Source organism: Clupea harengus, chromosome 2, assembly GCF_900700415.2.
Source record: "Clupea harengus chromosome 2, Ch_v2.0.2, whole genome shotgun sequence".
In the NCBI taxonomy this organism is placed as follows: Eukaryota; Metazoa; Chordata; class Actinopteri; order Clupeiformes; family Clupeidae; genus Clupea; species Clupea harengus.
In genome coordinates, this window is record NC_045153.1 from 21,187,742 (window position 1) to 21,208,330 (window position 20,589).

Sequence of the window (20,589 nt, forward strand, 5' to 3'; positions counted from 1 at the left end):
GTGTGTGTGGTGTGTGTTTGTGTTTGTGTGTGTTTGTGTGTGTGTGTGTGTGTCGGGGCTGGCTGTTTGTTGTGAAGATATTTGTTTATCTTGGAGATTTATGTCACTCCTCAAAATGGTCAAACGGGCGGGTCCCGGCCCTGTGAGACAACATGGGGTGTTTAAATGATGGGTGTCTCCAGAACATACAAGACAGAGAGAGAGAGAGAGAGAGAGAGAGAGGAAAACAAAGTTTGCGTAATCGGGTGGGGCAGGATATCGGGGATGGGTGGCAGAGAGGGAGCCCTCTCAGGAATACTGCAGCAGTGGTGGTGGTGGAGGGGGAGAAGAGAGGAGTGGGGGAAACGAGAGGAGAGGGGAGGAGGGGAGGGAAGGAGAAGAGAGGCACTCCACCCTGTGTGGTTTACAGCAAACAGCAGGCTGACCTGGGAGACTGTGGGTCACGACTGGGTGGGGTCCACACAGTGGCACTCACACGCAAGATAGCAGCGCCTGATAGCAGACCAGAGGTTACACACTGAGTTGCGTATGCGGCACTTCGTTTCACAAGGTTGTTAAGGAAAATAATAAAAGGCTAACATATCAGCTGGAAAGAAGACAACGTGTCTGTTGAAAATAGTGACTTAGTCGCTTGAAAATACAGCTAAAAGAATTAAGAATGAAGCATTTGTCTCTGTTTGTCATGCTTGCATACAGACTGTTTAGCACTTTATTTCACAGTGCTTCTGTTGTAAAATAGTAGAATGCTGTATTCCTGACAAGAAATAAAGATATCTCATCATGGGTAACTAAAATGAATATACAACTGAAGGGAACACAACCTGCTTGCTGGAAAAGAAATGAATGTGGAGACTCTGTTCATGTTTGCATAGCTCAGGTTTATGTGTGCTCTCCTCAGTTCTGATGCAGGGTTGGAGTGGGCCAGCTGTGGGAGCCTGTGCACAGTGTGTCAGTATGTCAGTGGGTTCATAGCTAGATCTCTGTAGTCAAGAGGAGGAATCCCCATGCATTCATTAACTGGGGAATTGCGTGCTGTAATCCGTTATAATGTGATGTGGTGTATGGAGTTTGATGAAGTAGAAAGAACCTGCTGCTTGTGGTATGTCTGGCAGACCTCATTGGTTTCATTCGCTGTGATGTAATGTGCTTGATTGCAAATTTCTTGGCCTGGCCATCATGTCAGAATAACTGGCCGTAAATACGTTGCAGAACTGACAGTGCCCTCCGGTTTTACTGCACTTAAAAGATGCAAGCGAACATGCACATACTCACACACACGCACACGCACACGCACACACACACACACACACACACACACACACACACACACACACACACACACACACACACACTCTCTCTCTCTCTCTCTCTCTCTCTTTCGTTCTCTCTCTCTCACACACATACACACACACATGCACACACACACACACACACACACTCTCTCTCTCTCTCTCACACACACACACACACACACATACACACACACATGCACACACACATGCAGTCTGTAATACACATACAGTCTGTCATACACATGCACACACATACACTCACAGGGAAAGAGGAACACACACAGACACATATTCACAGACACACAGACGTATACATGGAACAGGTTGGCAATCCTAGTTCGGGGGGGGGGGGCGTTTCCCATTCTCTTCAGCTCTCTCTCCGGTGAGGTTACCATGGAAACAGGCTTTGGCAGGAAACAACAGGAGAAAGAAATCATGGGGTTGTCTACCTCTCCTGAACTCCTCTTTTGTCCCTGCCTTTATATGGGCATGCTAAAAGGAATATTCTGATCAACAGCAGACTATATTTGACAGAGCACATCAGAGCCAAATGCTCTCCGTGAATTTTCATAGACTAGTTTCAGTTCATGCGGCCAGCTGTTGACATCATACAGTCAAATCAATACGTAATTCAGCTGAGGGAACAGGATGTTTATTGATAGGTATTAGCCTCATGGTCTCTTTCCATCAAACTATACAGAATACTCTATGTAAGGCTTTATATACAATTCGGTGTATACATGGGCGTATACATGTTACACACATTCCTACCTTAACTAGAAGTGATTTGATTCATGTGATGCACATTATCCAGGGCAAAGTAAGAGAGTAAGAGTAAGAGTTTTTTTGGCCTTTTCTTTGATATGTGGAATGACTAGCCAGTCAAGTCCATTGTAATCACCCATTTCCCCTTGGTGATACAGCAACTGTGAATCATGGACTGGATTGTTTTTCTCTCTTTTGTTTGTACATCTCAGTCTGCCTTGACTGGGGCACACTCAGACTTACCAGCCTTGGGTATTTTGCAATGCATCCAATGAATCTTTCATGGGCAGAGATGTGGCCAAAAGTGACTGAATTCAGGAAATTCCAGTGATTATTTCCTGAAGGAATTTCTAAAAATTGTGATCCCACCAGGATCTTGTGAGGGTTTATTGTGATTTTTGCAGCCAAAAGCAACTGAATTTGCTGTGGGAATTCCCAAACATTGTGGTTGAAATGTTGGGGATTTTGAGTGAAATACAATCAATTGCAAATAATGCAGAAATTCTATGAAAGTGGGTTTTTTCTTCTGGAAATGTTCTGATAGTAAAATTGCAACCCGCATTTCTGAGAAATGCAAGATCGCAAAATCCCGGAGGGACTGATAGGTTCGGCTGAACATGTATGGCATTTCTAAACACATATTACAGCTGGGACATTGCCAATGGCTGTGTGTGTGTGTGTGTGTGCGTGCGTGCGTGCGTGTGTGTGTACGTGTGTGTGTGTATATGTGTACGTGTGTGTGTGTAAGTGCACACTGAGACTTTGGTTCACACATTGCAAATCATCGATGTGAAATGACATGTCTTTAATGAGGTCGGGAGAAAAGAGAGGTCACAACCTCTTGGATCCACGATCCAATTGGTTAGACTTCAATATTTCATTAATTTTCCTGAATGCCAGGAAATACTGCCTTGGTGTCCAAAACTCATTCTCCCTCCTGTCAGACATCAGACCCCTAGTTGACATGTGTGTTTTCAACCTTCAGTCTCTTATCAGTCTATCATTTAGTTACCAACACCTCCAGGCCTACTGATGAAGTGACATGTCTTGAGTATAATCCTGAGAGTCAGATCCTCAAATTCACAATGGTTGGATACCAGGTAGCATCACTTTCAGACATACAATACATTTTTTTGACAATAAACCCCAAATAGAGCAGATTCGAGCAGATTTTTTTCAGATGCTAGTAATTTTCCATACCTTGGCTCCACAATGCGGAGTGTAGGCAGTGTGTGGTGGAGCATCCCAGGAGTCCTGGAGAAATCGGAGTTTATCTGCTGTAGGCTATGGTCCCCGCCCAGCAGATAAAACAGTGGTGGTGCTGTTCTGTGCTGTGCCGTGTCTGGGCGTTGTTGTCTTTGGGCTGGGGTTGGAGGAGTGTGTGTGTGATAGCAGAGGAATAGTCCATGCTGCTGACGTCTGTGTGTATTGGTGGGTGTGTGTGTGTGTGTGTGTATGGATGTGTATGTGTGTGTGTGTGTGTGTGTGTGTGAGTGTGTGTGTGTGTGTGTGTGTGCTTGCATGTATGTGAGTGTGTGTGTGTATGGGTGTGAATGTTTGTGTGTTTGTGTGTGTGTGGTATGTCTGTGTGTGCTTGCAAGTGTGTGAGTGTGTGTGTGTATGGGTGTGTTTGTCTATGTGCGTGTGAGTGTGTGTGTGTGTGCATGTGTGTCTGTGCGTGTGTGCAGACACACTGCTGCCCCTGGCTGATAGTGAGGCTGGACTGATGGCTCCTCGCAGAGGAAACAGCCTGAGGCCAACCCTGAGACAGCAGCCAGCCCCCCCTCACACAAACAATGTGACCATATCAAACCACAGTCGCCCACAAACACACACACACACACACACACACACACACACACACACACACACCCACACACACACACAGGCACACGCATACATAAGCGCATACACAGATACATACAAGCATAACACACAGACACACGAAAGCATACAATCATACACACACACGCGGGCACAAACACAAAGACACACGCACATGCATAAATACAAAAATCTCACATACATTTATGCTTAGACATACACATACAAGTACTCACAAAAACACACACACACACGCACATACACACATACCATCCACCCTCAGCCAGACTCTCAGCCTGTGCCATATTAACCCAGCCTACACAAAGTCCAACCTCAGACAAGCCACTCACACCCAATCCACCCTTTGCCAAACATGCACCATGCCAACTGCATCTACAGTCCACATGCATACAGCTCAGGCCAAGTGGCTAGCATAGATAGATAGCCCCCCCCCCACACACATACACTATCCACACATGAACACAGTCTGACCAACACTGGTACAGTCTCAGACACGGTTCTCACAGTACCGTACACTCACAACTTAGCTACCTAGAAGTACCTTGCTAATAAGCAAATGTATTCGGCCTGGAGGTACTGTGGCATTTATGCCTGGCTCTTGTATGGCTTTTATGGAGCAGTGTGTTAGTGGTTCATCTCATCCTGCACTGACCAGTGTGACCAGACGCTAATGAACATCCATAGTGTTCCCAAACAAACTGTTGCACTTGACATTATCAAACAGCACTTCGAGTGCCCTGTACTCAGTAACACTCATATTGCATTAGCATGGGCAGTGTCAGGCCTTTGCCATTATATGGATGGATACACTGCACTGGCAGAGTATAGTAGGGTTATCCTCCAACTTGCATTTGTAAGATCTCTGTGGAATTGCTCATGAATCTGTCATCATACATTTTTATGATAAAATGTTACTTATTCACCTCAAACTCATAAAACTATCCACTCCAGGTAGCAAGTCGTTTTTACAATGAGGCACCCCTACTGCATCAGGTGACTAACCAACTCTCTCTCTTTCTCTTTCTCTTTCTCTCTCTCTCTCTCTCTCTTCTCCCCTCCATAGCACAAACAGACCCCAACAGCTTGTCGCCAAGACAAATGAAAAGTGACAGCGATGACGACGACCTGCCAAATGTGACCTTGGACAGTGTTAACGAGACCGGATCCACAGCACTGTCTATAGCACGGGCCGTGCAGGAGTGAGTACCGTGACCCCTCCCCCCACCCCCCCTCTCTCCTTCCGCTCACATCCCATCCTCTGCTTTCTTTCTCTCCCCTCCTACCCCCTGTATCCCGTATGCTGCTGATGTGAGACAGAGCACAGACGCTACAGGCCCTTTCATCAGTGGGAAGGGAAGCTAAGCCGTGGGTTGTGCTGCTTGTCTGACGGTGTCTGGGGGAGCTTGAAGCCTGCATAGTGTAGGCAGCGGTTGGCTGTCGCCTCGTCTGTCGAGTCAATAAGCTTCGCTTTCTTTAGGAGTGTGGGAGAATATGTGGCAGAGTTTGTTATGAGATGATGCACATTGAGAGAGTGGCTTCATAAATTAAATTTGATGCAGTCAGTGCAGGCTTAAAGAACCAGGATTTGTATTGATAGGCAGGTAGGTTGGTGCGCGTGACTGTCTCATATGCCATGCATGTCCATGTCACAGATTAGCCTCACTTTAGGTAGAGGTGAGAATTACTTTCATTATCCATGGGAAAGTAAGCCTCATATGTTAGATCGGATGCAACTGAATTTCTTTTATGGCTTGATCCCATCTGTCTTTAATCAGGTGAGTTGAGGCTTTTTCAAGTCATTAGTGGCAGTGACACAATCGTATACCATCCCCTAGTAGTCTGAAGTTTCGACACCGCTGCCCATAAAAAGTGCCCAGGACTGCCCCTCGTAAAAAAAAAAAAGGCAAACTCACCCGGCGCTCGGCTTGGCAGGCTTTACTGACGAACCCCTGCTGCCAGGTTTGCCCCCCGGGTGACAGTTATTTAGGTGAGGAGTCTCTGGAAAGTATTCCAGGATTGCTCTCTGTGTCGTAGCAGCGCTAATGACGCGGTGTAAATATTTCCCTTACCGTGAGTGAGCGGTGAGGCGCGCATGAGGTGCGCCGGCCCCGGGGATGCCAGCGAGGAGCGAGGGCTTCGGCCGAGGAGATGAGCCGTGCCTAGTGCCATGGAAATATAAAAACGGCACGCAGTGTGTGTAAACACAAATGCGTGTGTGAGTGAGCGGCGTCCACGGTAGTTCGTGCAGGTGTGTGCTTGTATGGGAACGTTTTGAAGTGTGCTCCTGTGTTTTCTCTCGAAGCGTGTGAAACGAGCGGAACGAGACAGGCTTAGTTTAGTTTAGTGTAGCTCCCGACGTGAAACACAATGAATAGCAGACGGCCATTGAACGGTCCAGGCTGAAAGTGAGTGAAACCAAGTGCTGGCCTTTTTTTTGCTCTAAGTGTGGGCTGAGGCTTTGTGTACTCCTGACTCCTAACTGCTGTGTTAGTGCCCTATAAGTGCCCCTGTAAGTGGTGGGTGCCAGCTTCCATGCAGGCACGCGGGGTTGGCAAACGCTCCTCTCCTGGATGAAAATAGCCCCCAGAGCGACACACACAGAAGGTGGGTCAGGGACGACACTCCGTGCCACGTGTGTCGCTTTTGTCTCGCTGAGCCGCTCAGAGCAGAGCTGCAGCCTAATGAGAAACAAGCACAATCTAGCAAGAACCACCTCAATCTTCTGAGAACCATCTCAGCCTAGCGAGAACCACCATAATCTCTAGCGAGTACCGTAATGATTCTAGTGAGAAGCACCACAATCTACCGACAACCACCACAGTCTAGTGAGAACCACTACAATCTACAGCAGTGAGAGCCTCTCTGCAATGTTATGAAAACCACGCAATCTAGTGAGAACCACCACAGTCAAACGAGAACCACCACAATGTAGGGGAGAACCACCACAACTTAACGAGAACCAACCAATGTCCAAACTCCCTTTATGTCCCTGTGGTTTCCTACCGTCCACTGTTTTTCTACTACAACCATTGTGTGACTACTTTTCTCCAACAATGTCTGGCATTAATGGCAGCTTTCCAGACAACATATGGCACCACACTGAGTGGAAGGACAGGTCTCATCAGTCAGTCGCATCTCTCCTGCAGTAGCACGCTGAAGTCGCCCCAGGGCAGAACTGTTCTGGGTTCCAGTTGTGCCATATGCACTCTTTCCACCTGAGGAGAAAAGAGGGAGAGGAAGAGAGAGGAAGAGAGAGAGAGAGAGAGAAAGAGAAAGAGTGGAGTTGAAACAGTGCTGCCCACTGGTTTTATGAAATGAGTTACACACTGTCTGTGTGTGTATGTGTGTGCGAATGTGTGCGTGTGCGCCCGCGTATGCGTATGTGTGCATATGCGTGAGAGAGAGAGAGGGAGAGAATCAGTTCATCGGCACTACGTGTGTGGGTGTATGAATGCCTTGCCACATGAATGCCCATGTTTCGCCTGTGTGTGAAAGTATCGGTGCTCAGGAGGTTTTGTTAAGGTAGGTGTGTGTTCCTGTTAGCGAATGTCAGAAAACAGATGACGGTATGAAAGTATGAAAGTACAAAGGCATTAAAGCTCATGTTCAGCTTGATCGTGCTGTCAGTATGTGCACGAGATTGTTACCTGTTACTGCACGCACAGTTTGATTTGGGTTGGTGTGTGTGTGACAGATTGCTGGCATATGCATTTATAGTCTGAGTATGTTCAAACTCCTGTGAATTAGCGGTGCGCATCGGTGGACGGGTGCCAACCAAGCATGTATTCTCACGAATACCCCGAAGACACCATGTATCGGTGTGTCTCTCGAGATTAAGGTGTAGGGTCTCAATTATGAATTGATCGATGTGTAACAGGTCATGTGGCAACTGGCAGTCCTCTAACAGTATTCCATATAAATATGTAATGTGACTGCATCCAATGTTGCATCCTTTACTGGGCAGGAACCTGTGGTTGAGTGAGTGTATGTGTCTTATATCTATGGTTGTGTGAGTACGGTTGTGTATGTGTGTGTATATTTGTATGTGTTTATGGTTACATATGTACAGTTGTCTGTGTGTGAGTTTCTGTGTATGATTGTGTGTGTGTGTGTGTGTGTGTGTGTGTGTGTGTGTGTGTGTTTGTGTTTGTGTGTGTGTGTGTGTTTGTGTTCTTCATATGACACCGGCTGCTCAGACTGTCTCCTCCATATTCATGAATCCCCGGGGGAGAGCAAGGAGAGCTATTGTTAGAGCGGCCGTGGCCTGGCCTGCTGGGTCCCCCAGGGCCACACGCCGAGGCCCCCTCCCCAGCACAGGTGGAGGGAGTGGTGGGGAGCGTGGCTGGTGTGTGGCCTCTCACCCGCACACCCAACAAGGTGCTGGAAGTGTCCTACCAGAACTGCCAGGACTTACCTCTATCTTTCCGTCTGACAGTCTGTTTGTCTTGTCATTTTTTTCTTTTTCTTTTCCCAGTTTTGCTTTGTACGTGTGCTTGTTTGTTTGCAGTCTTTCTTTCTTTCTCTCTCTGTGTGCTGCATATTCATTCACTCTGGGCTGTGCTCCGCAGTGAGACAGAGAGGCTCTGCTTCCCCCTCTATAGGTGCGGGGCTAATCCCTGCTGATAGGGCTGCTGCTGCTGCTAATGCTAACACTGCTGTGTGTTGTGTACCTACTGACAGTATGGAGGACTTGTTTAGCCTCTGTGGCTCTCAGAGCCTTGTTTACGATGCTCACTCCAGGAGCCCATGCAGACCCGTCTTTGAGAGCTCGACTGGCTTTGTGGTGTTGGAAAGCCCCGCTCAGCAAGCAGGTGACTCAGAGAGAGAGAGAGAGAGGGAGAGAGTGAGAGAGAGAGAAAGAGAGAGAGAGAGAGAGAGAGAGAGAGAGGAAAAAGAGAGACAAAAGGGAACAACAAAGAGTGGAGTCAAAGCCTATTTGAAACAGATCCGGGCCTCTCCACTTCCCTTCCGAGCGTTGCGGGGCGACTGCCGTGACACACAAAGCCTGGATGTCAGGGATGAAGTGGGTTCAAGGCACCGTTGCCGGTTTTTTGCTTTTCACGCACGTCAGCGCTAACCCCCAGCCATTTGTAACCGTGGGTGTTCGATGGTAGCTCCTGCATATGCTATGGACTGTGAGATGTACAGCACAAGAAGTTAATGTGTTTTTTTAAGGAGTATAATACGGTCTGTCAGGTGTGTGCAAGCAGCGCGGGCCTCCACCTCTGTGACTCTCACTAGCGTACGGAATCGGATATTTATGCGTCCAAGGCCGTGTCGCTTCCAAATGAAGTCAGGGAGTAAACATCCGGCTACGCTGAGAGACCTCAGAGCCGGCTGCCTTTCCACAGTAAATCCTCTCTCTCCCTCTCTCTCTCCCTCTCTCTCCCACTCTCTCTCCCTCTCTCTCTCCAACACTCCCCCCAGTGCACCCCACTCAAGCGGCCTCACATATCAGGCTTTGGAAGCGCTCCCTCTCACTCTCTTCCCCTCCCTCTCTCTCTCTCTCTCTCCCTCTCCCTCTCTCTCTCTCCCTCACTCTCTTCCCCTCTTGCTTCTCTCTAATGCAGCCTCTCCTTTCCATTGTGTTGTTTCTCTCACTCTCTGTTTTCTATTACTTCTTTATTTTATTGTCTGTTGACTCCTTCCTTAATTCACTTCATTGGTTCCTTACGTTTTATCCCCCCCCCCCAGCCCTTTCTTCTCGTCAGTTTTTATCTCTTATTCTCTCTTCTTTCTCATCCTCTTTCTTCCCTCACTCTGTTTTCTCTTTTTCTCTCTCTCTCTTTTTTCTTGCTCTCTTTCTCCTCTCTGAGTGTGAGAGCGCTGGCGAGGGAGAGAGGAGAGAGGAGAGAGGGGAGCTGGAGTTCAGCTTCATTTCTGACACATTTGCTCATTTCCGCTAGGCCCCAGTCTGGCCGCGCGCCAAGAGCAACAGGTGATCCCTGGAGCAGGGGAGGAACAGGAAGTGGGCCTGCGTGTGGTGGAGACACTTCACTGGAGGGCTAGTCTGCCCCCGCCCCCTCCTCTCCCTCTCTCTCTGGTCCAGGTCCTGCCAATCAAAGACAGGGAGGATTAAGGGTGTGTGTGTGTGTGTGTGTGTGGGGGGGGGGGGGTTCTGCTAACTAGAGAAAAGACAGAGCAAGGACAGGTTGCCAGCGGTGATGGAAAGATCGGAGGCATAATCCACTGGAGTGTCTCTTTAGCCTTCAAAAGGCACACACATGTGAGATGAATAGACAGGAAGGCGCACACACACACACTCACTCTCTCTCTCTCTCTCTCACACACACACACACACACACACATACACATATCTCCTCAAAGCATAGTTGAAAAAGTTGGCAGGTATCGCTAGTGTGTGTGTGTGTATGTGTGTGTGTGTTTAACTGTCAGTGTGTATGACTGTGTGTCTATGACTCTGTGTGTGTGACTGCATGTGTGTGTTTTGAGTTACACTGACGTGGCCTCTCTCTCTGGGTCCAACCCTGCTCTCTGTCTCTCTCTGTTCACTGCTTAATGCACTCCAGCCCTTCTCATCACCACTCATCACTGTCTATGGAGGTATAGAAGCCACTAGAACAAAAACATATCAATACTCCATTAACCAAAACACAGTGTGGCACATACACATTACAGACAGAGCCAGGCACAGTCTCCCCGCTTTCTATACATCCCCTTATGCTCATATTGACCGCGGCTCTCTCTGGAAGGGAGTATTTATGATGTGAACACCCCTGAATGCACTATCATTACGGACACTGAAGTCGATCGAAAAGCGCTGCATGCTGCCAGAGTAATTGATGGATGCCTTAGGGAGAAAACGACGCATGGGAACTGTGATTTGTTCTTCCTGATTTCAGACCTGGTGAATTCAAATCGCAGTGCCATAGCGCCACCTGTTGGTCAGACCGAGTAAATTCACGCACCGTGACTTCGGGAAGGGGTCCAGAGAATTAACCTTTTTTTGTGAAAGGGCTGATTCACTGAAATGGAGAATGCGATATCCATCAGTTCATTGACTCGGCTGCGCAGTAGGGCTTTCTAATGACTGTGTGATTTCAGCGGGGGCTCAAAGGCAGAGGGATGCACACACTCAGCTTAGTCATTCACAGAGGACAAACGCAGACCCCCAAGGACATGCTTAACTGTGAGAGGCCAAGCTGTCGGGCTAGACTGGTTGTTGTGGGTCATCTTTTGTGCTGAGTGAAAGGCGCTTCTATTACATAGCATTCCCCTACTACAGTGTGGGAAAGAGTTGGGAAATGAGTATGTTGTGTTTTTTTTTTCCCCCCAGCGATTTGTAATGATCTTCTATGCCTGGACTTCACATTGCTGTAGCTATTGTACTCGGGTGTTCTTAACCTTGATGAATGAAGTGATGAACGTAGGAATAGCATTGGGATGTCGTAGCAAAGGATGTCTGTTAAAGTGGAGAAAGCTTCTGTATGGCTGTGTTCTTACTCTTAACTCCAGGTTTGATCCCACCTGATCCATATTTACCATCTGTTACAAAGAGCTCCAGCTCCAGCTCCTGTGTAATCATGTGTGGACATGGCACTTCCTTTCCCTTTGGCTCTTTAGTCCCCTGGCCCAAATTATGGAATGGTCCAAACTGGAACAGTCTCCCTGTTTTATGTGAGAACTGCTGCCTGAACTGGGCACTTTGAAAACCAGACTGAGAACTTACTTTAATACAGCGGCCTTCACTAGATTTGAACTTGGTGATGCATTCTTTTAACTGCACTTAAGTTCAGTCTGAGGTTAGGCTTTTATTTGTGCTTTCAGTCAATAGAGAGGTTTCCTCTATGGTTTGTTCACTTTGAATGTGTTGGCCTTCTGTTGTGTTTTTTGTTGTCTTGGTGGTTTTACTCCGTTTCTATTATCCATGTATGCTTTTATGTTTTTATTCATTTTATCCATATATACAAATATATTAGTTTGGGCTTTTGCTCTCTTTTATTGTTCCACTTTTATTTATTTTATGTCCTATATATTTTATATGTTTCTAGACTCTGTAGTCTTTCATCTCTTATTCTATTATTTTTCTTTGTTAATTAGTATTATAAATTGATTCACTTTGACTGGAAAGCACTTTAGTGCATCTCCTGTTTTTTTTTTTAAAATGTGCTATATAAATAAATGTGACCTGACTTGACCTTGTGTTGAAGTCTGAAATGTGTAATTTGATGTGTTTTATAAAGTGATGTTATAAAGTTATAAAGAGAAAATGTACTGAAAAATAAGGTGGAAGGGTGCTAGCTTATCTGGGGCCACAGGAGTCACTTTGATACACTTTTGACCTTGTTTGGGTACCATCAATGCTAACTGAATAATAACATAGTTTATGCTTGATTGATTTTACACAGACCTTATGGCCCATCTTACAGATGCAGAACGTACGGCACAGGGGGTTGCATAGTCCAACATGTGTAAGCAGTCTTGTAAAGTCTGTATCAGCGAGTTTCCCATGGTTCCCATTACTGATTTATGAGCAGATAGCAAATAAAGTGCTAATTGGTTTAGATTAGCTGAATGGAAGTCGGGACTTTGCCAAGTTCCTCTTCTCATTGTAGATGCTGCTTGACAACATACTTTACACAACGTGACATTTCTACATACTTCAGACAGATGTATGGCATTTGAGGTATTTAGGTAACCACAGCTAACTAGCTACGTAGCTAGCCTGACCCAACATGCTGCAGCATAGTTTACCCACAAGGTAATTTCTTTACATCTTGTGTTTTCTAGCATATCTTAATGTGTAATGGTAGTAGCTCAAAATGTGAGGAATTACATAAATAATTACTCTGTCTTCTTGTCTTTCTCAGCTCCATGTCACCGTTCAGTATTGAAAGCATTCGACGTCCACAGCGGTCTGAGTCTCCGGAATCCAAGAAGAGGCGCATCCACAGGTGTGACTTTGACGGCTGCAATAAGGTGTACACCAAGAGCTCCCATCTAAAAGCACACCGGAGAACACACACAGGTTAGTCTGCCTGCAGGCACCCTATTCTCACAGGACTCTATGGCACAGTCTTAGGAATGCTGTCAGAAAGGAACATTTCTTTATAAAGGAAACAACCCCAATGCTGGTCTTGACAGCTAGATGGCGCTATGTACTTACTAGTTGTCATTACTAAACACATTTCCACTAGAGACTTTTTATTTGTGTCATTACTCCTGTCATTATGCTCATTGAACTTCACAGCCAAACAATACACTGTTATGCTTGAAGCTAGATATGCTAATGCAAGAAATCACTTTGGATACATACTTATTTGATGCTAGCTAAGTGAAAACATTTGAGAGAATCTCATGCTGACGGTCTGTGTTGATGTTTGGCTGTTTTGTTGCTCTCCAACAGGTGAGAAACCTTACAAGTGCACGTGGGATGGCTGTACGTGGAAGTTTGCGCGCTCGGACGAGCTGACCCGGCATTACAGGAAGCACACGGGCGTCAAGCCCTTCAAGTGCGCCGACTGCGACCGCTGCTTCTCCCGCTCCGACCACCTGGCCCTGCACCGGCGCCGACACATGCTGGTCTGACCAGCAGCTCTGCACACGGACAGTCCTCTGTGTCCTTCACACAAGAAGAGAGACACACACACACACACACACACACACATACAGGAGCACCCTCATTACCGCCTTCCACATGAACACACACACACACACACACACACATACACACACCTCTTTGGAGGAGAGCTGGATTTCTCCTTTGAGGGGCTCAGCTGGGCTGAGAGCCCCCAGTGCCTCTATGGTGTTTTTTGGTCTGCGCTCACATTGAAGTGAGATGGACAGAGAACGTCCCCTCCCTGACAAACACACATGTGAACACACACTCACACACAACCACCCAACTCTCGTGAGGCTCAGAGGCACAGGAAGCCAGCTCAGGTGAATGATCACCATGTGCTTGGAGCTCCAGGAAGAAGAAAAAAAACGATATCTAAAAAGGAAAGAAAAAAACTATCGCTCACCCTCTCCAGCACTGCTCGGAAATATTTGGTGTTTGTCTCTTTTGGGTGGCTGAGGACGGCATTCGGGCAAACACATTTCTACAGTTTCTACACTTCGGTTTATTTGGGGTCTTATTTTCCTTCTCTTGGCATCTTTGTGTTGTTCCTGTTCAAGTGGCTGCTTCTCTGCATCGCCATAATGTGAAGAACTCTGCGGAATAGGAAGACTTGTGTGTCACACTTTGAAAAAAATCTGGGCCACATCTGGGCCTTGTGAACAGACAAATCGGGGGCACGGACGGGGTCCTCCAGAAAAAACCCCAGTATTGTTGCACAATCCCCCCCATATCCACCACCACTCCCCCCCCACCACCCCCCTTTCCCACTCTCCCCTCTTCCTTTCCCACCTGCCTCCATGTCTCTGAGCTTCTCTGAGGCTGCCACTGGCCACCAGGGCACAGGGTGGTTCCCATGGAGACAAAGCGAGGCATCGTTATGGAAACGCATGGAAAGGCACAGGCCACTGTTTTCAGCGAGGAGAAGAGAGGAGAGGAAGAGTGGAGACAAGAGGAGAGGAGAGGAGAGGAGACAAACCGCACACAGAAGGTCAGCAAAACCAACCAGCAAATGAGATTATGTGTATCCACAAAAGGCACAGTATGGACAGACAACACTTTCACACTCATTACAGCTCTATGGCAATACATTCTGTTCATTTTATAAATATATATATTGGTCTTTATTAGTTTGAGTTTTCTTTGTAGCACTCACAAGCTAACAGATGACAGATGCTGTATTGGGATCCACAGGTCTTTTTTGGACCCCACAGAGCTGCCATTTGTGAAGCTTTCTACAGAGGCTACCTACTCATCACGTTTTTGTGTCAGAAGAAAAAAAAACACAAGACATGTCAATGGTGCATTTTGTGCTGTGATTAGAGATCCGTAAAGTGCAATCTCTTCAGAAGTAAATATGGTTTCACTTTTTAGGAATGTTTTTGTTGTTTTATGTTTGCCGTTATCTTACTATATCTTGCTTGCTTTAATATACCATCGATGAATACATGACAAACAGTCACACATGCTATTTTCTCTTCAGTATACCACCACCCGTTAGAAAACGCAACGTACTGGTCAGGTGAGCTGTTGGTACTCAGATGTACCAAATAAGGGAGCTTTCAGTCGGAGTCTACATAATTCAATGGATTGTTTAGGGTCCCTCATATACACACTGGCCCTTAGATTTCAATCAGTAGATGAGCAATACAAAGCCCTTAACAGAACAGAGCAATTTCCAGTGTGCCAGTAACTAGTCTCCTGTGGTTATGTTCAGTGGAAGATGAAGATGTCCGCGTATGAAATACAACTTGAGATTTTCTACATACATTTTCTGCCTCTCTCAGATGCATCGATATATTTGTGACAGATTTGTTATCATGCTGGTTTTAGCAAAGCAAAATGTTGTATGAGGTTGCCCCCTGTTGGTTTGAGAGGTGTACTGCAGAAATTCCAGATGTTGTAGTCAAAACAAGGCCAGCTCAGCCATGTTATTTGATGTGAGATGTTGGTCTAAACCTCCTGTGCAGTTGTTAGAGTACCCATCTGACAATAGTTCATTAATGTCTGGTGGAACATTATTTTAGAGGGGTCCTAACTGCCCTTCTGAAATCTTCTTTGGCTCAGGCCTGCTTCAGCATACATATCCTCCAGTTATAGATAGTCTGGAAGGGATAACTCCTTCATCATGTTTGGCGCTGGGTTGTAGAGGACATTTTGGATGAATGAGGAAAAGCAGGAAAATTCGGCACACTGAACTAACATCTGTTTTTGCTACCGCACAGAGCCGCACATTTAATGCTCTCCATGGTTCTGGAAGCTCTCTTACTATGAAGGTTTCCTCAGTTCCTAATCATTTAGCAAACACAGAATTACCAGACTCTCAGTGTACCACTATTTCCTTTCGAGCCATATCAGGAGTGCTTAGCTGTCATCTAAGTAGCTGTTGTCTGAATCAGGTGTCAGTATTGCTGTTCAAGTAAACAAACACTACACTACCAATGTGAAGGTGATGTCAGCAAAGCAATACAGTAAACTTGAACAGAAGATATGTAATCATGCTTTTATGATCTACTCTTATAGAACATTTAACTTAGAGTGGTGTGACGCAGAAACATATCACCGTCCAGCGTAACCAGAGACATCAGCTAACGTACCTGTATGCATCAAGATGCACATGCACATGCAGGTCCCGGGGCAGTACATGCACATGTAGATGCAGGTACTGGGGCAGTTAAAGAGACAGACTCCAGCCACCAGCCACCAGCCCCTGATAAACAAGTTCCTAAACCCTCTGGTTCACACACTTTTGGAAAGGAGAACAACAGTGTCTGTGGGAAGCCATCAAATCCTCAAATGTCATTCAAGCACACCAGTATGCAAATGTGCTCCCTGACTTTTTATTCACTCAGAAAAGAAGTTCCCTGTGTTATATTCAAATCGACAAATCTCCACTAAATCATGGCGAACTGTCATTGGAACAGACATGAGTGCTTGGCAGGCTCTCCAGTGATGATGTTTAATGAGGTTGTGTTGCATAAGAGGACTTTCCTGAACTGAGCTAATGGGGAAGGGAACTATATCAAAGACAAGATATGACCACCCGGTTTCTCACTTTTAGTGTTATGAAGTATTATCTATTTCATGTTATGTTGTTATATATCTAGTTGTGTACACGTGAGTATCAGTTGTATTGCCCAGCGGGTAAGCATATCAGCACCTTGTTTTTATAAAAGTATGATTTTGGGGGAAAAAAAGGATTTCAATCCAACGATTTTGCCGCTAATTGCCATCGAGTCCCAATAACCTAGCGGTTGAATACCTTGATTGAATTACACCATAGTTTCAGTGACACAAAAATGACCAGTAATGTATTTTATATTCATATACTGTACTTTCTGCAATGCCGGGCACTTCATCTTTGCATATAACTATTTTCCTGTAAAAAAAAAGTGATCTTTTAAAAATGTTGTAATATAAGTGAAAGTGAAAATGAGAGTTATAAAAATCAAGATTTACAGACTGTAAATACCTATGAAAATAATAGGGCTTTTCATTTCTTTTGTAATACAAGAAAATACCTTTATATGTATGCAGATTTTGAGAGACATTTGATTTATCTAATTTGATATAAAGTGGGGCTATTATTGATTCCTAAAGGTTTACCTTGTGAAGTACTACGAACACAATTGTATTGATAAAAATGAAATGTGACAGAACAATCCAACGAATGGTTCAAACAACAGATTCAGTGTTTGAGAATCATTAATTTCACAGAATACTTACTGATACATCATATGTTGTACAGATGCACTATTGAGCTCATTACTTGCACCCTTTTCTTTTCAGGAAATTCAAAAGAAAAAAAGTAAATAAGATATCGATACCAAATGTATCACAAATTTTATACAAACAAAAGTGCATCTGTGATATCAACAGTTGAAACATATCTTTGCTTTTTGGTCAATCTAACATGATCTCTGCTCTTTGTTTTGTGTTGTTTTCCATACAAACGTTGATGAATTGTGACAAACGTGATTGCATTGATATACAGCTGTGCCACATTCTGTAGGTTCATGCATTCCCTATGGCATTTTGGCATTCTAACCATATGATTTTGGTTTTTTATTCTGGCATAATTTTGTAAACGGCAAGCAGGGTCAAAGTTATGCAATAATTAACAGTGCCTCCATTTAACAGTGTATTACCTAAATGTATGCACATGAGAGAGAGAAAGATAAAACAAACAAACACAGATCAAATCAAAACATTGCTACAAAGGTTAACTTCCTCATTGTGAAGTTTCCCTGTGTGAGAGTAATTTTTTCTAAGCACACACTCATTCTCTTACACATGGCCACACGGTAACCACGCGTATGTTTAATTTATGAATAGATCGCCCCATACCACCTGAATTGTTCCCCAACCCCCAGAGTGCACTGAAAGCCTTATCTGTTGTATCTGTACTGCAAGGTATATATGCCAGCTGTGAACACCCAGTGATTCATTCTTTTTCTTTCTTTTCCTTTACCATACTGTGTTTGTCTCCTATGGAAGCGGCATATTATTTGTATGGATGTATTTACAGTGAGACCTCAAAAGATGAAATGACTTATTCTGGTATTGTTAGGCTTCTAGTTTTTACCTCTCCAGTGTTGCACATTTGCGTATCTGTTCATTTTCATCAGTATACAAGGCATCCCCTTACAAACAGTATCTATCAAACTGGTTAGTTTTAGACCTGGTTGATCTATGATGTTTCATAATGTACAATGTTTTACTGCCGTTTTCACACGGAAACTTCTATTGAATGTGCTAAGACGGATACCAATCCAACTTTTTTTTGTTCTTTTGTCCGATTCTATCTGTACAATATTGCTTTTGTCATCAAGTCTCGTTGGTTTTTGTTTCCACATTTGAATTCTTAGTTAATCCAATGCCTTTGGTTCAAATTTTACTGGTATTCTGTAATTGTTGTTGTTGTATTTATGTATAGTGTGTGTATTGTAAATATATTCAGAGCCTTTTGTTTTGCTGTAAAGTTGTGATATATATATATATTTTTTGCCCTGCAACACTTCAAAGGGATTCCCTTATCACTGAGTCCAGTCTAATGATCTAAGGTCCCCAATCTTTACAGAGGTGGAAGACTTTCTTCTTTCTTTTTGCCATCATTTTGTTCTCCAAAAAAGACATCTGAATATTCTGTCAGTGCTTTTGCTTTTTCTATGTACTTTCTTTCCATATGGATTGAGCTGTGAATTGAAATTGAGTTCAAACATATACATGTATAGTAATTTGAATGGAGGCATGAAGTTAAATAAAGTTGCATTTTGTATGGAAAACATGTGTGCCCTGCCTTGTCAGTGTGCTTGAGTTCACCTGGCAAGCATTGTACTACAAGCCTCAATAGAAGACCTTTAAAGGATTAACCGACACAATCGCATGAAACCTAACAATAGTTTAGAAAATGACTCACTCTCTATGGGTTTGCCCTGTGAAACCTGGACACTTATGTTTGCAAATGGTACCACCAGATCACTCAGGATCAGTTTTGTGAGCTAGTCATGGGAAATGAGCAAACTAGCATCTTTAGAGAATTTGGGTGTGAACCCTGATACAGTGATGAGACATGTTTCGCCCCGGGCCATGGCATCTGATGGATGTACAAACATTAAGAGAGTGCCTTAACCTTTTATGTCACTGTGGATCTCTATAATCAACTAGTTCTGCAAAAAAAATGCCAAGCAAAGAGGACAGAGTTTGCTCGAGGATTTTCAGGTTTTGGTATTGTTCATATGAATACCACGTTCCTGTTACTTACCTGTTAATTACATAATTCACATATGTATAGTGCAGACTAAAGCTTTTCTAAAGTCACATAGAGCACAGGTTGTGAGCAGTGAGTTGGGACAGGGCTACAGCAGGTTGAATGAGGAGTCCGTCAGGCTGGTTTTGCTCCTCCAGGCAATCCAGTGATCTGTGCAGAAAACTGGCTGAAGGTGGTATGCCTTGATGCGCGCACACACACACACACATACACACACACACACACACACACACACACAGACGCACGCAAACACACACACACAGACGCACGCAAACACACACACACACACACAGACGCACGCAAACACACACAAGCAAGTCTCCAGCCAAACATGCTGTAACATCTCCCTCCTCCAGGCCTGGGGTTTATAGGCAACAGAATGACTGACAGTATGCCGTGATTCAACATGCATTTGCCCGCAAACCAAAACAGACTCCATTACATGACAGCTTCTACATGGCCAAAAACAGTATATACTTACTTATATATATCAAACATTTTATATAAATAAATAATAATAATAAATATATATGCCAAACTGTCATTTGGCTGAGATGCCTCACAATTATGACTCATAACATATGCATGCGGCTCCTGATATTTTCACACAGCCTTTGAAATGAAAACACATGAGTCTTTATACAAACAAACTGTCAGAGTGACAAATTTCACTTCTTTCTGGGCAAAGTTAGCATAGACTATTGAGGATTACCTTTTTCACTTTTGTCAATAGCACTGGTTTTGTGTACTTGTGTGTGTTTTGTAAGATTGTCAGGCAGATGCTGGAAGCATTTGAATGTGTAGTGACTTGAGTCTACCCTTTTGCCTTTTGTCAGAGACATTCAGACATTCATACTGAAACATTCTCATAGCAAGGCTGCCTGTTCGCAATGAAATGAATGTCGTCTTGTTGCAGCACCGCAAATACACCATTAGCGGTTGGACTGCTTGTATTGTCAGTCATGTGAACGGCTACGTGGGAGGCATGACTGTCATCTCCTGCCACCCTCTGTCACACATTTGCTTTTTAAATGATGTGAATGCCACGACAGGTAATTCAGGTCTGCCACACCTGGCCAAGGGAAGAGGTACAGTCAGGCAGTGTTGCTGTAAGAAGAGGGATAACGTCCACATCTTTTTATCTGAGGGTAGTAACATAGTCTTTACACACCCGTTGTCATTTTCATCAATCCAAACATTCCTAAAGGTTATGTGCACCAGTGAAAACGATTACTGCCATCTTCAGGAATAACACTGAATTAATTTAGCAGGTCCTTACATCCAAAGTGCCCAATAGTGGCAGTAAGTTGTACACTGTACCATTAGTGGAATACATT

At 44.6% G+C, this 20,589-nt stretch overlaps 1 protein-coding gene across 2 annotated transcripts in view; it reads left to right on the forward strand.

Annotated features, from left to right (window-relative positions):
• klf12b (Kruppel-like factor 12b) overlaps positions 1–18,767 on the forward strand; it is a 45,633-nt gene extending 26,866 nt beyond the window's left edge. Inside the window, exons 4-7 of one of the 2 annotated variants that reach the window (XM_031586562.2) lie at positions 4,966–5,101; positions 12,272–12,334; positions 12,734–12,891; positions 13,270–18,767. In XM_031586562.2, the coding sequence (XP_031442422.1) occupies positions 4,966–5,101; positions 12,272–12,334; positions 12,734–12,891; positions 13,270–13,451 (539 nt within the window). In that variant the 3' untranslated portion in view covers positions 13,452–18,767. The remainder of the gene's footprint in view (positions 1–4,965; positions 5,102–12,271; positions 12,335–12,733; positions 12,892–13,269) is intronic. The other variant, XM_012833994.3, reaches the window with a different exon arrangement.
• Positions 18,768–20,589: the final 1,822 nt, after the last annotated feature.